The sequence below is a fragment of the Lagopus muta genome, chromosome 1 (genome assembly GCF_023343835.1).
Source record: "Lagopus muta isolate bLagMut1 chromosome 1, bLagMut1 primary, whole genome shotgun sequence".
NCBI lineage: Eukaryota > Metazoa > Chordata > Aves > Galliformes > Phasianidae > Lagopus > Lagopus muta.
In genome coordinates this window covers 72,923,803-72,945,071 of record NC_064433.1, presented here as the reverse complement: position 1 = coordinate 72,945,071, position 21,269 = coordinate 72,923,803, and the positions used below count along the sequence as shown (strand labels likewise).

The following is a 21,269-nucleotide window of genomic DNA, read 5'->3' as shown; positions in this document are numbered from 1 at the left end:
GTTCTGCCCAGAAGCTTCTTACTTTTAGTGGCTTTGTCTGAGTGGAGGCACTGATCCTAATGAGGGTAGGTGGTGCATATCCTCCTGCCAGAGCTGCAGCCTATTTTTGAGAATGAGTGCCCCTCATTTCTGAAGCTGGCAAAGCCTCAGTGCCCCGTCTCATGAGTGCTGCTACAGCTCTGGCTGTTACAGTACACAGTGGGAATACAGGTGACATCCACACTCTTTTCCCACCTTGTACCCAGCCACTTGTCACTGCACTCCCTGAGATTTGTTTTAAGGGTGCAGGTGTGGCCTCCGCTGCCCTGGCAACTCCCCAGGCTGTGTCATCCCTCTGTCACCAGAGCTACCTGTTCTTTAGCACCTCAGTTGCTGTGGAATTGCAGGGATTATTTGCCTGTACTTGGGAGGGTAGGCAGTGGGCCTTTCATTTCCTACCACAAGTTTGTATGTGCATTCTCCAACCGTCTGCCACAATTTCGTAGCATATGATTTGGTGGAATGGGATAAACCTAATGATGTAAGACTATGTCATTATAATGATGATTTCATGTTAACCTCTGCCTCTTTGGAAGCGCTAGAGAAAGGGGTAGTATCACTGTCAGCTTACCTGTAGGAGAAAGGATGGGTTATGAACACATAAGAAGTCCAAGGCTCTAGACTGTCAGTAAAATTTTTTATACTTGTCTAATCAGTGGTCTTACCCAATGATATTGATAAAATTCAAACCAATCACAGCAAAAAAGAAAAAAAAAAATAAAGCAGGAAGTTCTGGGCATAGTGGGGAACCCTACCTCACGCAGATCTTAAGACCTCTATATTGATTAACTTAGGAAGGCAAGTTGTGGGAACAGGCACAAGGTAGTTATTATACTAAGCACCTGTGTTTATCTATTTGATCCCACTCTCTCTGCTGAACAGGACGTACATCTGACTCAGGAAAGGCTTGGTTGGGATTGTGGCAGTGCCAGGTTTCTGTCTGGGCCCCAGATGGTTCTTGGTTTCAAGCATGGCATGGAACTGAAGAGAGATACAGTGTATGACTGAGAAGCAATTATTGCGTACATATTCTGCATTGTAGGCAGTAGAACCAATAACACAGACAGCATAGGCAGTAGTAAAAACAATGGTGCCAATTCAGGAATGGGTGAAAGATCTGGCTCATATTCTTAAGATAGGGGTGTTGTAAGCCCGAATGATGGCATGATGGGCCACCTATGTGAGGCAGCACAGCTGTTTGTCCTTGTTGCCACTGAAGGAAAAATTGCAGAAAACACTTGGCCTAGTGCTGTACCACAGCAATGCACCCCAGGAGGTGTCTGTCACTGCAACTGAGAAAAGCCCCATAGAAGTGGGAAGGTATCCAATTCCAGAGGATGCCTCGTAACACAGATGGGTCCAGCAGAAGAAATCCAAGTAAATGATGTGTGGTTGTGTACCATACCTCAGCCGAGAAAACCTGGTTTGGAGAAGGAAATGGACAATGTAGGCAGTAGGATGAATTTTAAGCAATGTGAATGGTTGTGATCCAAGAATCAGGTGATAGTGTATTGAACATCTGCAAGGATAACTGGGCAGTATACTGAGGTCTCACACTTTGGATTGCACCGTAGGCTGCTCAGGTCAGGACTATCCATGCCCAACCAATCTGGGGCTGAGGCATGTGGATTGAGATACGGAACGTGGTTAGGCATAGAACAGTATATGCCAACCATGTATCTGGCCATCAGCCCTTGCAGTCACCTGGAAATGATGAAGCTGGCACACTGGCTCTGGTCAGATGGTTGAAAGATCCACCAACAGAGAACATTGCTGACTGGTTGCATAAGAAATTATGACATGCCAGACAAAAGATGATGTAGGCAGCAGTAAAAGCAAGGGGACTGCTTGTCCAAATGTCAGGTATTGTACAGGTGTGTTATGATTGTGAAGCTTTCACCAGAATGTGACAGAGGCCACTACTGGAGACAACAGCCCACCTTGGCAGAGGACACAACCCCTTGCAGAGATGGCAGATCGACTTTACGGCAGGTCCCCTCCCTTGGTCTGAAGGGGCCTGGTATGATCAGGCCTGTGCTGACTACTGCAGACCTATCAGGTACCACAAGCACATCAACACTACACCATCAAGGCACTCACCAAACTGATGGCAACGTATGGTACTCCTCAGGTCATTGAGGGTGACAAAAGAAAACATTATAAGGGCATAGTGATACAGAAGTGGGTCGAGGAAAGTAACATAGAATGATAGTTCCATCTGCCCTATAATCTGACAGGAGGAGGCCTGATAGTGTGATATAATGTCATTCTAAAGGCCACTCTGAAGACTAACTCCCAGCCCCTGCAGGGTTGCACCAAACAACTGCGTGAGATACTGAGAGACATAAATGGAACTCCCAGAGGTAGTTGACCTAGTGCCTTCTGTATATTACAAACTATTGGGCCTCCCCACTTAGGTTCCAAATTAAGGGAAATGATGTACGCTTGAAACCACAAGTTGAAACACTGAATAATCTTAATCTGCCTTCCCCTGAGGACCTTGAGCTGGGGACCAATGAAGTAAAGCGGCCTTGGGAGATGTAGGTAGGACCAAAGTAGTGCAGCCTTGCTCTTGCACCATGGGGAACATACTATAAGAGGTAGGATCAGTAATTCCACAAATAATAAGTATATGGATCCCAGAAATTATAATACAAACCCCAATTTTCATTGGGAAGGAACACTGATGCTGTTGCTTTGGCAGGTCAGAACACCCCCTCTGGTGTCTGATACAATTATTCAACCATCAATATGAGGCCAGAGAATGTAGTACAAACTCCCTGGACATGCCCCTGTTCAGAAATATTAACCCAGGATGGTAGTACTGCACATATTTTACCTTGGAGGGCAGACGTGCCTGTTCTGATACCAATTATACTTTGTTTTACTCTGAGACTCATGTCCTGCAAGACCAGTAGCAGGAGCAACATTACTGAGCTCTGATGCTCTCCATGGTCACTGAAGTGACATTGTAACATTTTGCTCTTCAGTGGCCCCTGGTAGTGGACTTTATTGATGGAAAAATATCCTAGACATTCTAGAAGCGTCTACTGAATAAATCGTGCAACATCTATGAACCTTGTGTGTGATCCAGTAACATCTACTAAGCCTGCACACACAAGTGAATTGATTTACAGACTTCCGTGTATTCTATATGGGTATTATTGATTATATATATTGTAATTATAATGTATGGGCTCATACATACATTAGCACACTCTTTTTTGATGCTTATAGGCAGGGTGGTACAGTGTGCTTTAGAGGTCTTTCGTTTTTCAGCTAGTCCATTTTTCTGAGAGTTAGGAAACCTGTTATCTTGAAAATTCAGTGTCTTGAAGCACAGCTAAAGTTCCTATTTGAATGCTTTTTGTGTAGCTGCTGACTGTCAGATCTGCTGCAGGGCTTTTATAGTTTGTGGATAGTCTGAGGCACACATGCATATTGTGTATCTGGGTCTGCTATGGATCTGATGCTTTATTTTCCCGTGCTTCAAGATCCCTAACTGTAGAATGGAAATATTGTCTTTTTGTCCTCAGCATGCACTTGGCTGTTTATCAGCAATAAAGATCTATAGGAACAACAGGAGCTCTTTTTTTCAGCAGATAATGCAAACGCTCCTTTTTCTTATAGTGACTCACAGGTAGCATCAGGCAGGACTGAAAAGTAGGACTGGGATTGGTAATTTCAATAGCTGGTTACAGAGGGACCCTCAGTCCACTTCTGTGCAAGCCTGTTTCTATTTTCACTGGGCTGTAACTTCCATGAAGAACATCCTCATTTTCACAGCTGGAAGCACGCTCGGTGGGATTCTGACACTCTCTATGTGTCCTTGACTGCTACTGTCACTGGAATTTTTTTGTAGTGATTTTAGTGAAACAGAATTGGACTAATAGCAAGCATGTTTGAAAATCCTGCCTCTTGCTCCAGGCTGGATTATTATTTGACAGTGAAAGAGCAACAGGAAGAAAAATTCCTTTGTATCATGATCAGTGGATCAGGGACTGGTGAGGTCTAAATGATCTTGCTATTTGTATTTACAATGCTCTTTCTGACCATATTTCATGTCTTTAAGTAATGCTTGGGGATTCCCTGTATGTATGGCAACATGCCATCTGTATTCACAATCAAATGAGGAGCCTACTGAAGCAATGTCTTCCCTCGTGGTTCTTTCTTTTAATGCCATGACTTCATCAAATCTTAGCAACTTTTCCATGATTTAGTGGCTTTTGGCTTATTAATGTTTCACTATGCCAACCTGATGTATCTCAGCTGTGAAGGCAAAGGAATACTGCTGCATGTAAAGGGCTAGAGTTAAACCATGGGGAGGAAAAGCAAGAAAGGAAAGCTGAGTGAGAGGTGCTGGACAGCCTTGCTTGCTTGGGAGGGTAGCAGAGGCAAAGAGTAGTGGCTGTTATTATTGCTGCCATAACTGTGACAGCAGTTTTCTCTTCCCTAACCCCTCTTCTCAGCAGCCACAAGAATGGTTTCCCAGGGCTCTGGTACAAGCAGAGGAGACAGGAACATGGCTATTTTGCTGTCCACAGCAGGCTGTTGCCCTGAGCAACTGATGGATTAGACTCTGGTTGTCAGTCAAAGTCACTCAACTTACTTTATCTTCTCAGCTACTCTAAGATGAAATAATTAATCTCAGTGATTTTTTTTTTTTTTTTTTTTTTTAATAAATAAGAATAGTCATATAGTGTGGAGTTTTAATGTAAAACCATTGACTGCAGTGCTCCTAGTATATTTTCTTCGTGGGATATGCTGAGTTAAGAGAAATTTGCAAACATTATACCAGATGATCCTCAAACACTGTTTAGAAGGCTTTTGAAATCTGTTATGCACTCCAAATTATGGTATCTATGGGTTGGTTCCATCTTTGAGCCATAGAGTAACTCTGTGATGCTACATGAGTGTATGCACCTAGTATGTACCATGAACATGCATGTGTATGCACCATGAACATGCATATAAAGATTTAGCTCCCTTCAATCTACGCTTGATAGCTGCAGGCTGCACAAGGTCCAAGTTTTTGCATTCATCTTAGGTAGAATGCAAATAACGTGGTATTTAGACAGACAACTGAATATGGTTTTGTACAATACTTTGAATATATAAAGCATCTTGTAAGCAGTGACTACTATTAATTAGTTTCAGGCTTTGCCAATAGTTTCTCAGCAGCAAGATGAAGCAGTTGTTCTGGAGGCTGCTTTGTAGCTCCTAGGCAAACCCTTCAGGGGTTAAGTGTACTGTTATTTATTCAAGCAAAATGCCCACAGAAAGCAGATGGTGTTATTTCTGAGTAAAGACACAGAGAATCATCTGGGGTGTCTGCATGGAATAATCTGTACAATTACTCTGAATTCTGGAAAGCCTGGAAATTCAGAAGAGAAACCTGTGATAGGACAAAGTCCACCTCATGCTTATGCTGTCAGAAAATGTAGCAAAAGCCAGCGACAAACTTCTGTGTGGCACAGTGCCATTCTATGGACCATGGAGTTATTCCACAGGCAACATGTGGATGTTCCGTCTCCACTGTCAAACTTACAAACTTACAGAGGTGAGTTGACCCCTGTTTACAGTTTTACTGTTCTACAGCCATAGTGAAGTTTTTCACGATATTTTCCATGCTGAATGACTGCCAGTTACACTTTCTGAGATTTTTTCATACATTTACTTAATTCTGTAGTGTTTGATTCATGCAGTTGCTTTGTTTGTATAGAACATTTGTTGAAAGGAGATCAGAAACATTTAGACTTGTGCTTTTGGATTTTTAAACACTTCAAGAAAATGTATCATGGTAAACTCAAACAAAAAACCTGTTTATGCTATATTCATTTTAATTATTGAGACTGTTTTTACATAATCCTCACTTTGGACACGCAGTTGACGTAACATACCTTAACCATGCAATTTATTTAGTGCAAGAAGAGTCTTGTTCACTATTAAGGGGTCTTAGTAAATAAATTTAGAAACCATAGAGGAGCATGGATTTTGTGCTATCAGGAAATTTGTAGGCCCTTTTTCTCTGCAGGAGAGTTGGGGCTGTGGAGGCAGCTCTGAAGGCCTGCTTCAAGCAGATGGTGATAGCAGTAGGAATCCAAGTGCCTGTTGACTTGCTCTCAGTAGGTTGAGTTCAGAGCAGTTCATGCTAACAAGTTTGGCACAGGTTGCCCAAAGAGGTGCTAGATGCCCCATCCCAGGAGACACTCAAAGTCAGGCTGCACAAGCCCCTGATCAAGCTGTAGGTTTTGCTATTCATTGCAAGGATGTTGGACCAGGTGGCCTTTAAGGGTCCCTTTCAAATCAATGATTTTGTAACCGTATTATGATTCTATGACTGTATTTTACAATTTCTAAACATTTGTTGAATTATTAATGTACAAAGTGAAAAAAAATGAGATCCAAGATCTCAGATATTGAATATGTCCTCTGTACTTCCTCTCCATTCTTTCAGTGGAACATCTCCATTGTAAGCAAATCCCAATCAAAACCAACAATATAAAACTAAGAGGAGAATCAAAACAGTAAACCTTGCTGTGATTATACACCACACAATAAAATGTAACAACTTGTCATAGTTTCACTTAGCACAGCTCTTGCAGATATCTGTCTCTTCCTGTAAATTATCTAATTTACAGATTCTCTGACTTACCAAACTTCAAGAAATCAGTATTTGCTATGATTTTTTGGAAAACCATAAGCCAGCCTTCATATCTCCACTGGCTTACTCACTGTTTGTAATCCCTGGATTGGAAGCTTTCCTCTTCAACACAGAAATCTGCAAGAGAAAGCTTACATAAAAAAAAGATCAGTGACAATATTCTCCTTTGAAGATTGGCAAAGATTTAGTCTGCACATCAGAGATTTCTCACAATTTAGATGAGCCCAAAGCAAGCAGGCAACTTGGTGGATTGATGTACATTATTAACAGTTGAACTAGATACTTCCTAAAAAGTTTTTTGGAAGTAAATACATTTTACAGATTCTCATTTCCAACATTTTGCATTTCTTTGTCTCTATATATTCACTGCTTATATATTTATCTTATGCATGTGAAAGCATTTATATATATTTAAATTTGTAAGGGAATTGCGAAGTTGTGGCCTGAACCAATGAATGAGCACTTAGTGAAAGGACATAGCCAGCCCTGGGAACACAGGTGAAAGCAATTCATCTGTGCAACCAGAAGTCCCATTGCTCTCTAGGTCTCATTTAAGGGCTAGCAGCCACAAGGGAGAGATCTCTACTGGAGATCCCTCCTTTTGGATTATGTGGTAAGCCTTGATCCTTAGAATGGGTAAGCAAATATTTCTTTCTTAAACTGGGTTGTGACCATCACCATTTTTTTTGGTAATTTAGAACTGGTTGTCAGCCATTACCTTTCCCTATAACTATGTAAATATATATATATTTACATATCTATGAATATATATATATATTCATATATGTATGATATTCTACGTGATAATAAGGTGAGCTACAGCACACTCCAGATAGCACCTTCTACTGCCATTCTTCCTCCCACTGCAGACAGGAAATTATCAGGACTATAATCTTTTTATTTCTTCTTTCCTTTATTTCTTTTTTCTCTTCTAAAAGATAACATGCTAAGTGGAAACAGGAATTGTTCAGAATTCACAGTGATGAGTTCTAGCAAGTCACACTGCATTGCACAAGCAGTTTGGACTCATTAAACAACTTTTTTTATCTGTGCATATTTTCCACTTGCAGAAAAGAATGATTGGCTCAGTGACAGACAAAGCACTGGAACATCCCTTCTGTCATTCCTACTGCATACAATTATAGAATAACTTGGATTGGAAGGGTCCTTACAGTCATCTAGTTCCACCCCCTCCACTATGGACAATGTTCCCATCCATTAGTTCACAATGCCCAGGGCCCCATCCAAGCTGGCCATTTAACATCTCTAGGGATAGAGCATCCACAGCTTCTCTGCACAACCTGTTCCAGTGCCTCACCAGCTTCCAAGTAAAAAATTTCCTCATGATTTCATCTCTATATCTCCCCTCTTTTAGTTCACAATGTGGTCTAGTATCCATGGTATTTGACCTGTCACTTCGTCTGGTTTGGAGTATCTGAATAGCACCTGACTGAATGCACAGAAGTATTTGAGCTGACATTGCAGCCACACTGGAAAGCCAGTGGCTACACTGTATTGTCTTGAAAAAAAAAGGTTAGTTTACAAATAATATCAATAATAATTGCACCTCCCATTACAGATCAAAGTACAAAAGATATAACTGCAAAACTTTGCATTCTACCTTGTTCACATACGTGCTGTTAAAAACTAAAAAAGTTCAGAACATTATAAAAATAATAAGATATATTGCAAAATTTTAAAATAATTCATTTTTTAAAGATATCAAACAATTGAAATCAGAATGCTCTCACAGACATGGCAGATTTTGAAAAGGCCTTTTTTGATGGAAATATGACTTACAAAAATATTTGCAGTGCGCTATAGAAAACTAACAGATCATCAGATACTAGACAAATGAATAAGCAATACTGAACACCTTCAAGAGTGTTTTTGAAACTCATTGTGTCATCTCCAAGGACAAACTACAAAGATCAATTGTTTTGTGGGTATCATTTAATAAGCATGAAAACCCCTTGTCTACAGCACTAAAAGGATTGTATCTGACAGTATTATTCCTGATACATTAAAATTACAGCATATTTCAGATCTTGAGAAATACACAGTGTGACTTCCATATCCTCATATCCTTATTCTATCACCACTGTAAAATCTAACTGTAATATTAACTTTCTCACCACTGAAAAGTTCTTTGAGCTCTGAGATGGCATATATGATTTTTATCACATAAGCACTTCAATCACCATTTTGCTGATAGAGATTATTCCTGTAGGATCTTTAGCATTAATATGTTTCATGCTTCAGGACTAAGGCATACACAACTGCACTGCATATAATGTAACCGCTGTAATTAAGATGCACAGAAGCAGATACTAATTGTGTCTTCTATCAATGTCAAAGTCAATTGAGCTCAGAGACAGACGCAACACTGTTTATGGTTCAAATTAAACTTTTTGGATCAGTCTGCAAATGTCATGAGATAATTTGAGTTTTGAATGAGTTTTTCCCTTTTCGTGCTGTTGTAACTCAAGAAATGATGACAAGCTCTTAGAATAACTTACACACAACCAGATTTGTATGTACCTTACTGACAATGCCATTGATAAAGTTTGGTGTTTGTGTTCACATACTTCCATAATGTGCATGCTTTTTTTTTTTTTTTTTTTTTTTTTTTTTTCTAATTAAGGAATTAAAAAGGAGAGTTAAAAACAAAAACAAACAAAACAACTGAACTGGCTAGCCAGAATTAGATATAAATCACAAGGCGATGGTTTCATTCCATAAGTGAGCACAGAGCAGCAACAAATTAGAAGACTCACAGACAAAACGTGACTAGGTTTTCCTACGTGCTATTATGACACAGATCTGAATGGATGAGTGAAGATCCCACCTTGGTCAATCACTGTTCTATCCCCTGAGCTCAAAGTCTCAGTCATTGCCACAGAATGAGATGAACTCAATGAGGTGAAAGAAACATGAAACCATGGTTTTGTCTGTGCCAGAACAGCGCTTTTTAATAGAGGATTATCCTGATAACCTCTTGTAGGCCACTGTTATCAACTTGGCTGACCTTCAGTTCACTGAAGGTTATTTGTCACTTGATTTCTGCATCCAAATCAGAAACCCGAGCCGAGCTGCAACAGAGCTTGCTCAAGGCTTTTCTCAAAACTATGTGCTACTGAAGTTACTCCAGGGAGTTGATAATAACAAGGAATTTCCAAAAGCCCCAGAAAGAAGAAAGATCAGTGAAGACCTTGAAAGGGAGAAAGGATCAGAAACAGTCAGCAGAGGTTCCAGGTTGAGGGGAAGAGCAATGGACAGAGACTGCTGTGCTTTCAAAGTGCAAAAAGAAAAGCTTGAGAGACTGGCCTTTCCTCTGCCTCCAAACTAGTGCATAGACCAATCAGGTACTGCCTGCCCCATCCTAGCCTACTACTAGCTCTTCTTTCTCTTCCCTCATTTCCACAGAGAAATAGCCATCTCCAAAGACTCATGTTCTTCCTACCCATACACCAAACTGCCCAAATACTAAATGATAAGGTCAATAAGGTTGGACATCCTGCAGCTAAACAAATATGTCAACTAAGCTGCATTTTTTTTCAGAAGATATAGGCAGTAAGATACAATTGCTTATATATTTGGCATCTGAAATACAATCTAGGTTCAGCATTGCATGTAACTACTTCTATATAAGAACGCTTTCACAAATCTGCCAAAGTTCATTTGAAAAAAAATCTGCTTTTCTCCCAAAACAAGTTTTCATTTCCCCTTTTCTGTTATACTAGAAATCACTTACTGCTTTCCAATATAGATGTATTCATTGACAGTTTTTGCTCTATTGTTCACCAACACCGTTTAAATAAAAATAAATAAAATCCCTCGTATTTTTGTATCTACAGGTCTTGCCAATCTTTTGCTGGTCTAGAAAAGTCACGTTCTTCCAAGTTTCTCTTGTGAAGTAGTGTTGATCCACCTGATAATTTTTGCTGCCATTCCCATGCTTCCTTCCCACTCTGAGTTAAAATTCACCAAATTTAGGTCATCACAAAGGCACACAACACTCCAGACAAGGCCTTAAAGAATTAACACTTCCCAGGTGGTAGTAGAAGTTCTTCTGAGACTTTCAAGAGTTATATCTGAAGCTTATGACTTCATCACTCTTGTGACTCTAATTGACACAGGTACTCTGACTGATCTTACCACTCCCAATCTGTGTCTTCCAGAAATGATACGCTTACTATCAAAATCCCTATTATATATATATAATTTTATAATATATATAATATATATATCCTGAAAATGGAGACCCTAGAGTCAGCAGATCTACAGCCAACCTGACAGGACTGTGACAGTTTTCACAGATGGCCATAACAGTAAAAATCTGTAGGAGTAGAAATTGTCTCCATGCCTACTTCTGCTACCCTTCTGTCATTGTATTATTTAAGAACTGCAAGTATAATTTCTTACCATAAAAAATCTGTCTCCTTAGAAACAGATCATATCAAAGCAAGAGGAAATTGACAGAAATTGGGATAGAAAAGAAGGCAAGGATTTAGAAATGGAATCTGCTCTGCTTGATATGAGCAATCTACTGATCCCCAAAACTGCACACCAGCCTGATTTCTGCCAGGCTCATAACTGTTAAGGGCACAAAAGAGCTGAGTGTGGCACAGCATACAGGCTCAACTTACGGTGTGGTAGTAGTGTACCTTCCTAGAGCACCAACGCATGTAAGCAAATGATGAGACTGTGGTCCAATTTTGCTTTCATTGGAGATAAGTTTGGAGTTACTTCACTGACGTGGTTCTTTTCCAGAATTGCACCAATGCAAAAGAGGGCAGCATCTGCTTTCTGAAAATGGATGCCATCAATCTAATTGAAAACAACAGATGCATCAACAAGCAGCAAAGAGGAGACACTAAATGTTCCAATTTTTTTTTTTTTTTTGGTCGAAGAACATTTCATTTCTCTCCAGAGAATGCAAGAGGATAAAACAATATGTGCTTGAAAAATTAAATCTTATGTTGGTGTAAAATCATATACAACTTTTTAGGTAAATGAACCTACAACACCTAAAAACAGGGCTACAATCCCAGTGAAATACCTTAGGATTTATTACATTTTATTTACATATATGAAGTTATTTACTTTTCGACAAAAGGTCTTCCAAAACTTCACAATAAATATTTTTATATCCATTTAGTGAAAGTGAATCCAAACACAGATTTACTGAACTTCCAGTGATATTTTGTATGAAGGCAAGGTTTCTCACAAGTCTTGCCTCTGAGGCAACACAGCTTCAGTATTTTAGAGTGACCACAAAAGTTGATGAGCACTTTCCATAAAATTTCCCTCCTGCAAATCTTTTCCCTTCTTTCATTAAGGAAAAGTTGGACACTGGTAATTTCAACCTGTAAATGTGCAGTACAGACAGCATGGATATTTCCTACAGAGAATGTTTATCAGTAAAGTAAAACTCACACTGGTCCCAGTTATGAGTAAAGTACAAAACCATGCCATAATATTCAAGTTCTTGTGCAATCCAACAAACCCTGAGCAGACTTCCCTGGAGCAAGCAAAAACTCAACTAGTTAAGCAAAGCATACAGAACTGACACGTGTACTAACAATATAAGCCACACAGGAAAACCAATTTTACTGTGGTCCCTTGCCTACCTTCCCCCCCTCCCTCCCCCCCCCCCCCCCCCCCCCCCGAACATTCTCCTGGGTTTGCCTCCCTGACCAGAGTCTTGCCTTACTTAGGACCTAATATCCATATCATTGAACTCCTGACTATAATTAACGAGCAGTTTCATTACCAACTATTCCTTAGGCAACTAAGGACATACAGCTTTCACTGGCAATTTTTCATTTTATCAGAGGATTAAGGTTTCTGATCCTGTAGACACCTGCTCTTCTTAACCTTACATGTAAAGCAGATGGCAGCAAATTGGGAACTGCACTGTAAGCATGCTGATAATATGGCCACAGACATACACAGAACATGATTTGTCTGGAGTGTAACCTCCAAAAAGCAGAGATGAAGAGATCAGATCTCAGTTACTACAATGTAAATAGAGCTATCTTGTGCTTACATGTTTGCAGCTGAGTGCAGAATCTCATTTAGTCTTTAACTTGCCCATGGCCTGCACACTTCCACCACCGCATTTAGAAATGCTTCTGCTTTTGTTTTTGCCAATATAAACGTAAAGAGAAGCCTAACTTTTCTGAGCTCAGTAGACTTACTTGGACTTATATCAGATGACAGTTTTCGGGAAAGCTGAGGTTAACTCCTGCTGTAATCTGCATTCCCCGATGTAAAGAGTACCTCAAGAGAAGAAAAAATGAAGGTAAGCACTTTAACAGACAGTACATATGTTTTGACTGTACGCAGAAGATTCAACATAAATGAAGGTAGTTACGTTAAATGGGGTTTTGCTAACTTACATCAGTAGATGGTGAGGATCTGGCTCATACTATGTTTTTGTAGTTTATAGTTATTTTTCTTCTTTTCTTCACCTAGAATCAGATTCTCCATTTAGGCTGTAAATTTTAATTAGGAAATCCCTCCTCATCAATTGCAAGAAATTCAGTTGTTGATTTCACAGATGAAAAAGAAACCTTACCTACCTCTGCTATAACAGCAGAAGCTGGAGCTGTTAGTTCTTTTGCTTTTAGGGATGATCCTGTTCTTTTCATCATAGTATGAAAGATTCTTCAGCCCTTACCCTGCTTTTTTCTCCCTTGAATTTCCTTTTTACTCATTCTTCTTTATCCCTGCAGGGATCTCCGTACATCAAATGAGTGGGCTTAGTAGAGAACACTTTGTCCTGTCACCTTCATCATTCCAGCTGCTGTAGCAATGACTTTTATCCATATAAGCTGGATCAGAATGAACAGGGCTGAGACAAAAAATTACTCAAAAAACTCAACATGCAATATTTTTCAAACAGGAACAGAACTTTCACCTTGTGAAAAACTTCAGGAATCCTTCAGTAATACTCTGAAATACTGCAAAACAACTTTTCATGCCTTTTAAACTTACAGTCCATCAGATAGTTGATAAGCAGTGGATAAAAAAGGCATCCACTATAAAATTCTTCTTTTCCTTCCCTCATTGATTTCTCCCCTGCTCTGATTTGGTGCAAAATATCCCATGGAAAATTTTTGTTATAACTGATTGTCACAGAATGGCCAAAGATTCAGGAAAAATGTGGTAGTCTTTCCCATAACAAAACTTTATTTCCTAGTGAGATTGTTAAAAAAAAAATGATTCTGTGTTTTCTAAAGCAACACTCCTCCTTGTATTCCTTGTAACTGAGCACTCAGAAAACTCATTGACCAGTTGACCCCCTTGTCCCTAAGCGTGTCTTTCACATACCCTTATCTCTCCATGTGCAAGGATATAAAGTCCTTCCTATCTCCTTGTTTGAACTGCCTGTTTTCAAACACTGTTAACAGTCTGTCAGTCTGGAGTTTAACAGGGCAGCTATACACAATATAACATGATGGGATCTTCACTAACCAAAGAAAATGGCTGTAAAGGTGGTGTGCTGATAACATATTCAACAGTGCTTTTGCCTGTAGCCAAAGTCACAGGGTAGAGAAACAGTCTGTGAGATTGTTATGAATCTTTGGAGATGCTACTTTGCTTCAAAAGGTGTGGTCTGCCTTAAGAAGAAAATAGCTAAACAAACAGACAGATTTGTATTTCAAGCATCCAGAGGTGACTGCTAACAGCTGAAAACTTAAGTGCTTTATAAAGGCACAATGTCACTTAAGTCAATTGCAAAAATTCTGAAGGCTGCTTAATACCAGAAGAGCTATAATATTGCTGATGACTGCATGACTTGACTACCCTGGTTTGTTGGTATTTTTTTTAGGATATGCTTAAAAACAGATTTGCACACTTAAATAAAACTCCCAGGCTACACTTTCCAAGCTTGATAATTTTTTGTATTTCTCTTAGCTCTAACACAGAAAATCCAGGGAGAAAACAACACTCCTGTTTTACACATTTTCATTTGCACATTGTTTCCAGAATTGAAAAATATGGAGTGCAAAAAACTGCACATAAAGTGGTCTGTTCACAGCAAAGTTCCTTTGCATGTATGTGTCTATATGCTTAGAAACCCACAGCTGAATTTCACTTGATAGCAGAAGCTCTTATTACCAGAACATCTTTACAAGACATGCTAGAGTTTATGTTACTGGTTACGTCTCACGTCTTTTTTGTTGTTGTTGTTAGTCTGCATGCCCAGCCACATACCACGCCGGCTGGAAGAACAACCTCTTCTTGAGAGGTACGGCTCCTGCCTGGCAGGGGCAGAGGGGTTGGGCCAAAGGGAAGAAACCAGCACAAGGAATTTTCTGACGTAAGCAGTGCATAGCTCGTGCCTCCTCCTGAACTCGTGCTTAACCTGAGCTTTTTATATCTTACTTTGGGGAAACTTGTATCAGCTGATACACTTCTGCATAAAATAATCCCAAACATGGGCATTCTACTAGGAGACAGCAACAGCCTCGACACATCCTTCTTAAATAGCAGGTTCTTCTGCTAGCTTAGTGCACTTGCAAGGACAACATAAAACTGAAAGCCAATCCCTTACATTCAGAAGAATATTTCATTGTACTGAATCTGATACACAACTAAGAACAACAATAGCATTTTGCAAAATTAATTCAGACACCAAGACAACTTTTTACACAAAATCAACAGAGATCCCACCATGCAGTGGGATCCAGTATTACTGACCCACAAGTTACATGCTTTAAGAGATGCAGAATGAAAGCCAAAGCCCAGAAATTCAGATAAATTCGCCTCAGTTACAATGAAACAAAAAAAGCACTAGACACAGACATCTGTGGAGGTAGCCTGGAAAGTCACTTTCTGCTCTTTTTATTCAGGCAAGCTCCTCTCATCTACAGAGCCATCAACATACCACACCACATGTGCTCTCCCAGGCTGATCTGCAGTAACAAGTGGCTTTTTGCTGCTGACCATTGAGAGAGAACAGAAGAATCAGTGCAATGTCTGTGCACTGACCTAAGGCAAGTTCCTTGTACATTAGAAACCTTTGAGAAGACTATGGGTCTCTGGAGAAGCGCAGCAGTTAGGACTTACATAAACAACTTCTACCATATGATCACGACCCAGATGAGGAGAGACACAATAAAAGCACTCTAGGCATGGAGCCAAATCTCAGGACAATGGAAAATAAGCAGGGTAACAAGGATGCAAACAGATCCCATCTCACAACCCTGCCAGCTCAGACGATATTAAAGGACATGTCCTTAGCAATCTCAGCCTTATGTTTGAAAAGTATGATGTATACATATACATAAAACATATTCTATATATTTTGCACCTTACATCTGTTTTGTGGACTATTCAGTGGACAAAGAATTGGTGGATGGTCACAGGGTTGTGGTCAATGGATCTATGTCCAGGTAGAGGCCAGTGATGAGTGGTGACCCACAGGGGCCTGTCTTGGGACCAGTGTCTTTAACACCTTTCTCAGTGACACAGACAGTGGGATTGAGTGTACCTTTAGCAAGTACACCAAGCTGAGTGGTGCAGCTGATATGACATAAGGAAGGGATGCCATCCAGAGGGCCTTGGACAGGCTTGAAAATTGGGCCCACAGGAAATAATGAGATTCAAGAAGGCCAGGTGCGATACTCTGCACTTGGATCAGGATAATCCCAGATATGCTGGGTATACACTGAGAGAAGAACTTGAGAGCAGCCCTGTGGAGAAGGACTTGGGGATCCTGGTGGACAAAAAGCTAGACATGAGCGAGATATGTGTGCCTGCAATCCAGAAAGCCAACAGTATCCTGAGCTACATCAAAAGAGGGACAGCCAGCAGGGCAAAGGAGGTGACTGTACCCTTTACTCTGCCTTTGTGAGGCCTCATCTGGAGTTCTGAGTTCTGGCCTGGGACTCCCAGCACAAGAAAATTGTAGAGCTACAGAAGCAGATCTAGAGGAGGGTCATGAAGGTGATCAAGGGGCTGGAGCACATCTATCAGAAAGGAAGAATTGAGGGAGCTGAGCTTGTCAAGCTTGGAGAAGGCCATGAACAAACCTCACTGTGTAGGGGAGGCTAATAAGCAGAAGGGAGACTGATTTTTACATGGTCTGATAGTGACAGAACAAAAAGGAAGGACTTTCAATTAAAAGAGTGGGAAGATTTAAGTTAGAATTTAGGAAAAAATTCTTTACTCAGAGGGTAGTGAGGCACTGTTGCCCAGAGATGCTTTGGATGCTCCATTCCCGCAGGATTTCAAAGCCAGGCTGGATGGAATACTGGGCAGCCTGACCCAGTGGCTGGCAACCCTGGCCATGGCATGGGTGTTGGAATTAGATTATCTTAAAGTCCCTCCAACCTAAGGCAGTTCTATAGTTCTCTGATACTATGATTCCGCCTGTCTTTGCTTTCAAACACATGCACACATATGAACGCAGAACATACAATCAAATTTAAAAACAAAAACAATGCATGTATTTGCATGAAAGTTTACAAATAGAATCTGAAAGTATTTGTTTTCCCTTTTCATCCACTAGCAGCATTTGAAACATTTTAAAATAGGGAATAGGCAGAGATAAATGTGATCTGTGAAGAAAAACATGCATCTTAAAATGAAATTCTCTGGTCCCTTGACAAGCCCAGCAATGCAGGCTAAGGAATGTATTTTGCATTGCTACTGTAAGTTGCACTTAGAAAATCTAGTGCATGAAAAAACCATTTCTGTGCTTTCAATTTAAGAAATACCCAGAACTGTTTGAATCAATAATAAAGCAAAAATAGCATTTCAAGTTTACCTCTTTTTCCTCTCATTTTAAAGTTCTAGGGTATGCTATTGAGTTTGTGCAGATGTCTTAGGGAAGCTGGTGTAAAGGCCAGCCTCTAATGCCAATACCCAGGAATAATTTATGACTGTGACCCACAATATCAGTGGAATTTTAAGACAGCATAGGTAGTTGTGTTTTTTGGCAATATCAACATAATACGAGCATGCAAACTTTCCTCAGCTACAGAAACACTTCAATAAAAACGCAGTGGAGTCAACTGTGTTCACATGCCTGAATACAGAACTGAGTACCTGAAGCATAAAGTACATATCACTAAACACTTGTGGAAATAAATTGAGGAGATAACAAATCAATTTTTTCAAAAGTGAGAAGGCACCACTACAAAGGTTAACTTGGTACTATAAAAGCCAAGTAACATTAGGACACTGGCACAAGTAAGACTTAAGATCAAAACACAGAGAATCTTCAACAAGCCTGTCAAATCATTTATGCCCACTTATAATAAATGCATATACGAAGTAGCAAAGTGCTTTTCTATTTATGCAACTTTTTAGAAACATAAAACAAGAGGGTCTTCTGCAAGACAAGTGTTGCAAACAAGAAAGGCATCTGTTTGCCGACTTTTACCTACAGCTGCAAAACTCACTGTGAGGCTAGCTAAAGCATTTCCATTATTCAAAGACAAAGGCATTGCAGGCGTGACTGATCCCACAGCTAAGGGCACCAAGCTGGCACAGGAACCAAGGATACAGCTTGAGCCGGATGTTCATAGCCCCTTTAACTACTTACTCCCTGCAAAATCCTTGAGCTGAAGTTGTTGCAAGGACTTCTTCGCTAGTGGAGTAGAAAGATTAGGCTTCTAAGCTAAAATTGGATTACAGTGATCCTAAAAAAAAACCATCCATGAGCAGGGAATGACAGCTAGCACTCCACAGAACAAAGCAAGAACATTTCTGACTGCACACAGCAACAAGAAACAGCATATCTGGAAAGAAGAGCCCATTATCACGACGACTCCGTTTACGGTATCACAATCCACAGTTTGGTATGTAAATGCTGAATAGATCCAACTGCTAGTGCGAAGACAGCTGTGCAGCAGCTTGCAGCTCTGTGCCTGGACCCAGGATAACAAAACTGATCACACTTCTGTCAGCATTTTCTTCTCTTTATAACCCTGATTACCAGGGGGAATGAAATTGGAATATTTCATGGACTCCAGGTCTTCCACTTCCAAAAATTCAGATTTGCTGAGAGACTGATTACTGTCTCCCTTCTTGGGCTCAGAGAAGGGTGACTGCTGCTGGCCACAGGTGACATGGGTGTACTGACACTGCTCTTCATTATCAGTCTCTCGATGGTAAAAGTAGTTGAAGTTGGACACAATGACAGGCACAGGCAGAGCAATGGTGAGCACACCCGCAATGGCACACAAGGAACCCACAATCTTGCCACCAATTGTCATGGGATACATGTCTCCGTAGCCCACAGTGGTCATGGATACCACTGCCCACCAAAAAGCATCAGGAATGCTGGTGAACAACGAGTCAGGGTCATCGGTCTCCGCAAAGTATACGGCACTAGAAAAGAGGATCACACCAATAAAGAGGAAGAAGATAAGGAGGCCTAGCTCCCTCATGCTGGCCTGGAGAGTCTTCCCCAAGATCTGTAGTCCTTTGGAGTGCCTGGAGAGCTTGAAGATCCTGAAGACCCTGACCAGTCGGATGACTCTGAGGATGGCCAGGGACATAGCTTGCTGCTGGCCCCCATTGTTGCTGCTACTCCCAGACTGCTGCTTCTGCTGTGGTTGCTGGGCCAGCTCTGTGCCCAGGGTGATGAAGTAGGGGATGATTGCCACAATGTCAATAATATTCATAATGTTTCGAGAGAAGTCAGGCTTGCTGGGGCAAGTGAAGAAACGCACAAGAAGCTCAAAGGAGAACCAGATGATGCACAGTGTCTCAATGAGGAAAAAAGGGTCAGTGAAGAAAGGGCCAGCACCAGCAGTGGGTTGTGGAGACTGTGGAGTCCCGCTTGGTGGTGGTGGTGGCAGCAGTATGTCATCATCAAGTACAGCCAGCTCCCCGAAGCCAGGCTGAGCAACCTTGGGCTCCTGACGAAACTCAGGCAGGGTCTCTAGGCAAAAGATGACAATGGAAATGAGGATCACCAGCACAGAGACGATGGCAATAGCACGGGCTGGTCCAGAGCTCTCAGGATACTCAAAGAGCAGCCAGACTTGGCGCTGGAAGTGGTGCTCAGGCAGGGGCTTCTCCTCCTCCTGAATAAAACCTTCATCCTCCCGAAAGGTCTCAATGGCCTCCTGGCCCAGCTGGTAGAAACGGATCTCCTCCAGGAAGATGTCGAGGGGCACATGGACTGGCCGCCGGAGCCGCCCTCCAGACTGGTAGTAGTAAAGGATGGCATCGAAGCTAGGTCGGTTGCGATCGAAGAAGTACTCGTTGCGGAGAGGGTCGAAGTAGTGCACCCGGCGGCTCGGGTCGCCCAGCAGCGTATCGGGGAAGATGGAGAGGGTCCGCAGCTGCGTCTCGAAGCGCAGCCCAGAGATGTTGATCACTAGCCGCTCGCTGCTGCAGCAGCCGCTGCCGCCCTGCTCCTCGCTCGTCGCCTCTGCCTCGCCACCGACCACCTGCGGGGCCGCCAGCGCCAGGGGCTCCTCCGCCCGCATGCCGCCGCCCTGCATGCACCCCCACTTCTCCTTCAGCGGGCAGCACCACCCGTCATCCGCACGCCGCCGCCGAACCGCCCACCGCCCCGCCTGTTGCGCCACTCCCGCTCTGCGCCTGCCCGGCGGCTCGCCCGGCGGCCCCTCCTTCAGCCCCGGTCCTGTTCCCGGTCCTGGTGCCGGCGCCGCCGTGCTCGGCACCGTGCAGCGGTTCTGCCTTCCACGCCGCGTGCTTGCGCACACACTCGCGCGGGAAAGGGAGCCAGACAGGCGTCTGCGAGCTTGGTTGATCCATGCCACAATTGGCATTTGAAACCGAGCAGAAACTCACAACGGTTCATTTTGTCTTTCTGAAAATTGAGCTAATAGGTAAGGTTGCCTCCATCCTTCCCAGGGCAGAAGTCCTTTTTTTCCCCTTGAAAGCCCTTTGTTGGTGCTAAGCATTAATAATAATTAAAAAAAAACAACAACAACAACAAAAAAAAAAAACAGAAAAACAGGCTTTTATCATCCTTGTATCCAATGCCTTTGCTGGCTGCAAACATATGCATATAGCCTATACTATCTTAGCAGTATGGATATGGAAGCAAAATATTTCCCTCTTTACTCTTCCTATTAACTAGGTGCTAATACTCAGTTAATTCAGGCCTTGGACTTTCTGACCAGCTCATGGTGGCTGTCTTGTTTGTCTCTGTCCTCAGGAGGGAGGTGAATGTAATCTAAATGTTGCTTAATCCATTTTCCTTTCTCACTCAATAGCACTGAAGATGGCTGCTGCAAAAGGAAGCATATTTTTTCATCTGTATGAAGATGTCTGACACAGAAAGAAGCATATTTTTCTTTCATATTATACATATTGCATGGCAAGCAGATGAAAAATATGTTTCTGAAGAATATACCTTTAAAATATATTTACAATTATAATGGAAAAATGGTTCTTGCTGACATTCCCTTTTCAATTATTACAATAAATAATTTGTTCACATGTTTGAATTATTATTGTGATTTATTCATTCACGTGGTTGGCAACTAAGAAATAATTTAAAAAACAGCTTTTGGAAGGGATGGACAAACTCCTGAGTTTTATAGGTTATAGGGTTTTATACAGG

The 21,269-nt window shown here is 41.5% G+C and overlaps 1 protein-coding gene across 9 annotated transcripts; it reads right to left on the bottom strand.

Moving 5' to 3' along the window:
• Positions 1-4,693: 4,693 nt before the first annotated feature.
• On the bottom strand, positions 4,694-20,523 carry LOC125688136 (potassium voltage-gated channel subfamily A member 6-like). Of its 9 annotated transcripts, XM_048933775.1 has the most exons (4): positions 13,291-20,523; positions 13,108-13,179; positions 12,907-12,988; positions 4,694-12,072 (listed from the first exon to the last, which is right to left on the bottom strand). In XM_048933775.1, the coding sequence occupies exon 1, from the start codon at positions 20,467-20,469 to the stop codon at positions 18,616-18,618; it is 1,854 nt and encodes a 617-aa protein (XP_048789732.1). In that variant the 5' UTR covers positions 20,470-20,523; the 3' UTR covers positions 4,694-12,072; positions 12,907-12,988; positions 13,108-13,179; positions 13,291-18,615. The 9 variants fall into 9 exon arrangements, with proteins under 9 accessions (XP_048789732.1, XP_048789727.1, XP_048789729.1 ...); XM_048933770.1 differs by having other exon boundaries at positions 4,694-6,820; positions 11,353-12,072; positions 12,907-20,523; XM_048933772.1 differs by having other exon boundaries at positions 13,108-20,523.
• Between the last annotated feature and the right edge of the window lie 746 nt (positions 20,524-21,269).

Excerpts from the sequence above, each read along its gene's own strand:
- LOC125688136 (XM_048933767.1), bottom strand. The coding sequence starts at position 20,469 with ATGCCAATTGTGGCATGGATCAACCAAGCTCGCAGACGCCTGTCTGGC.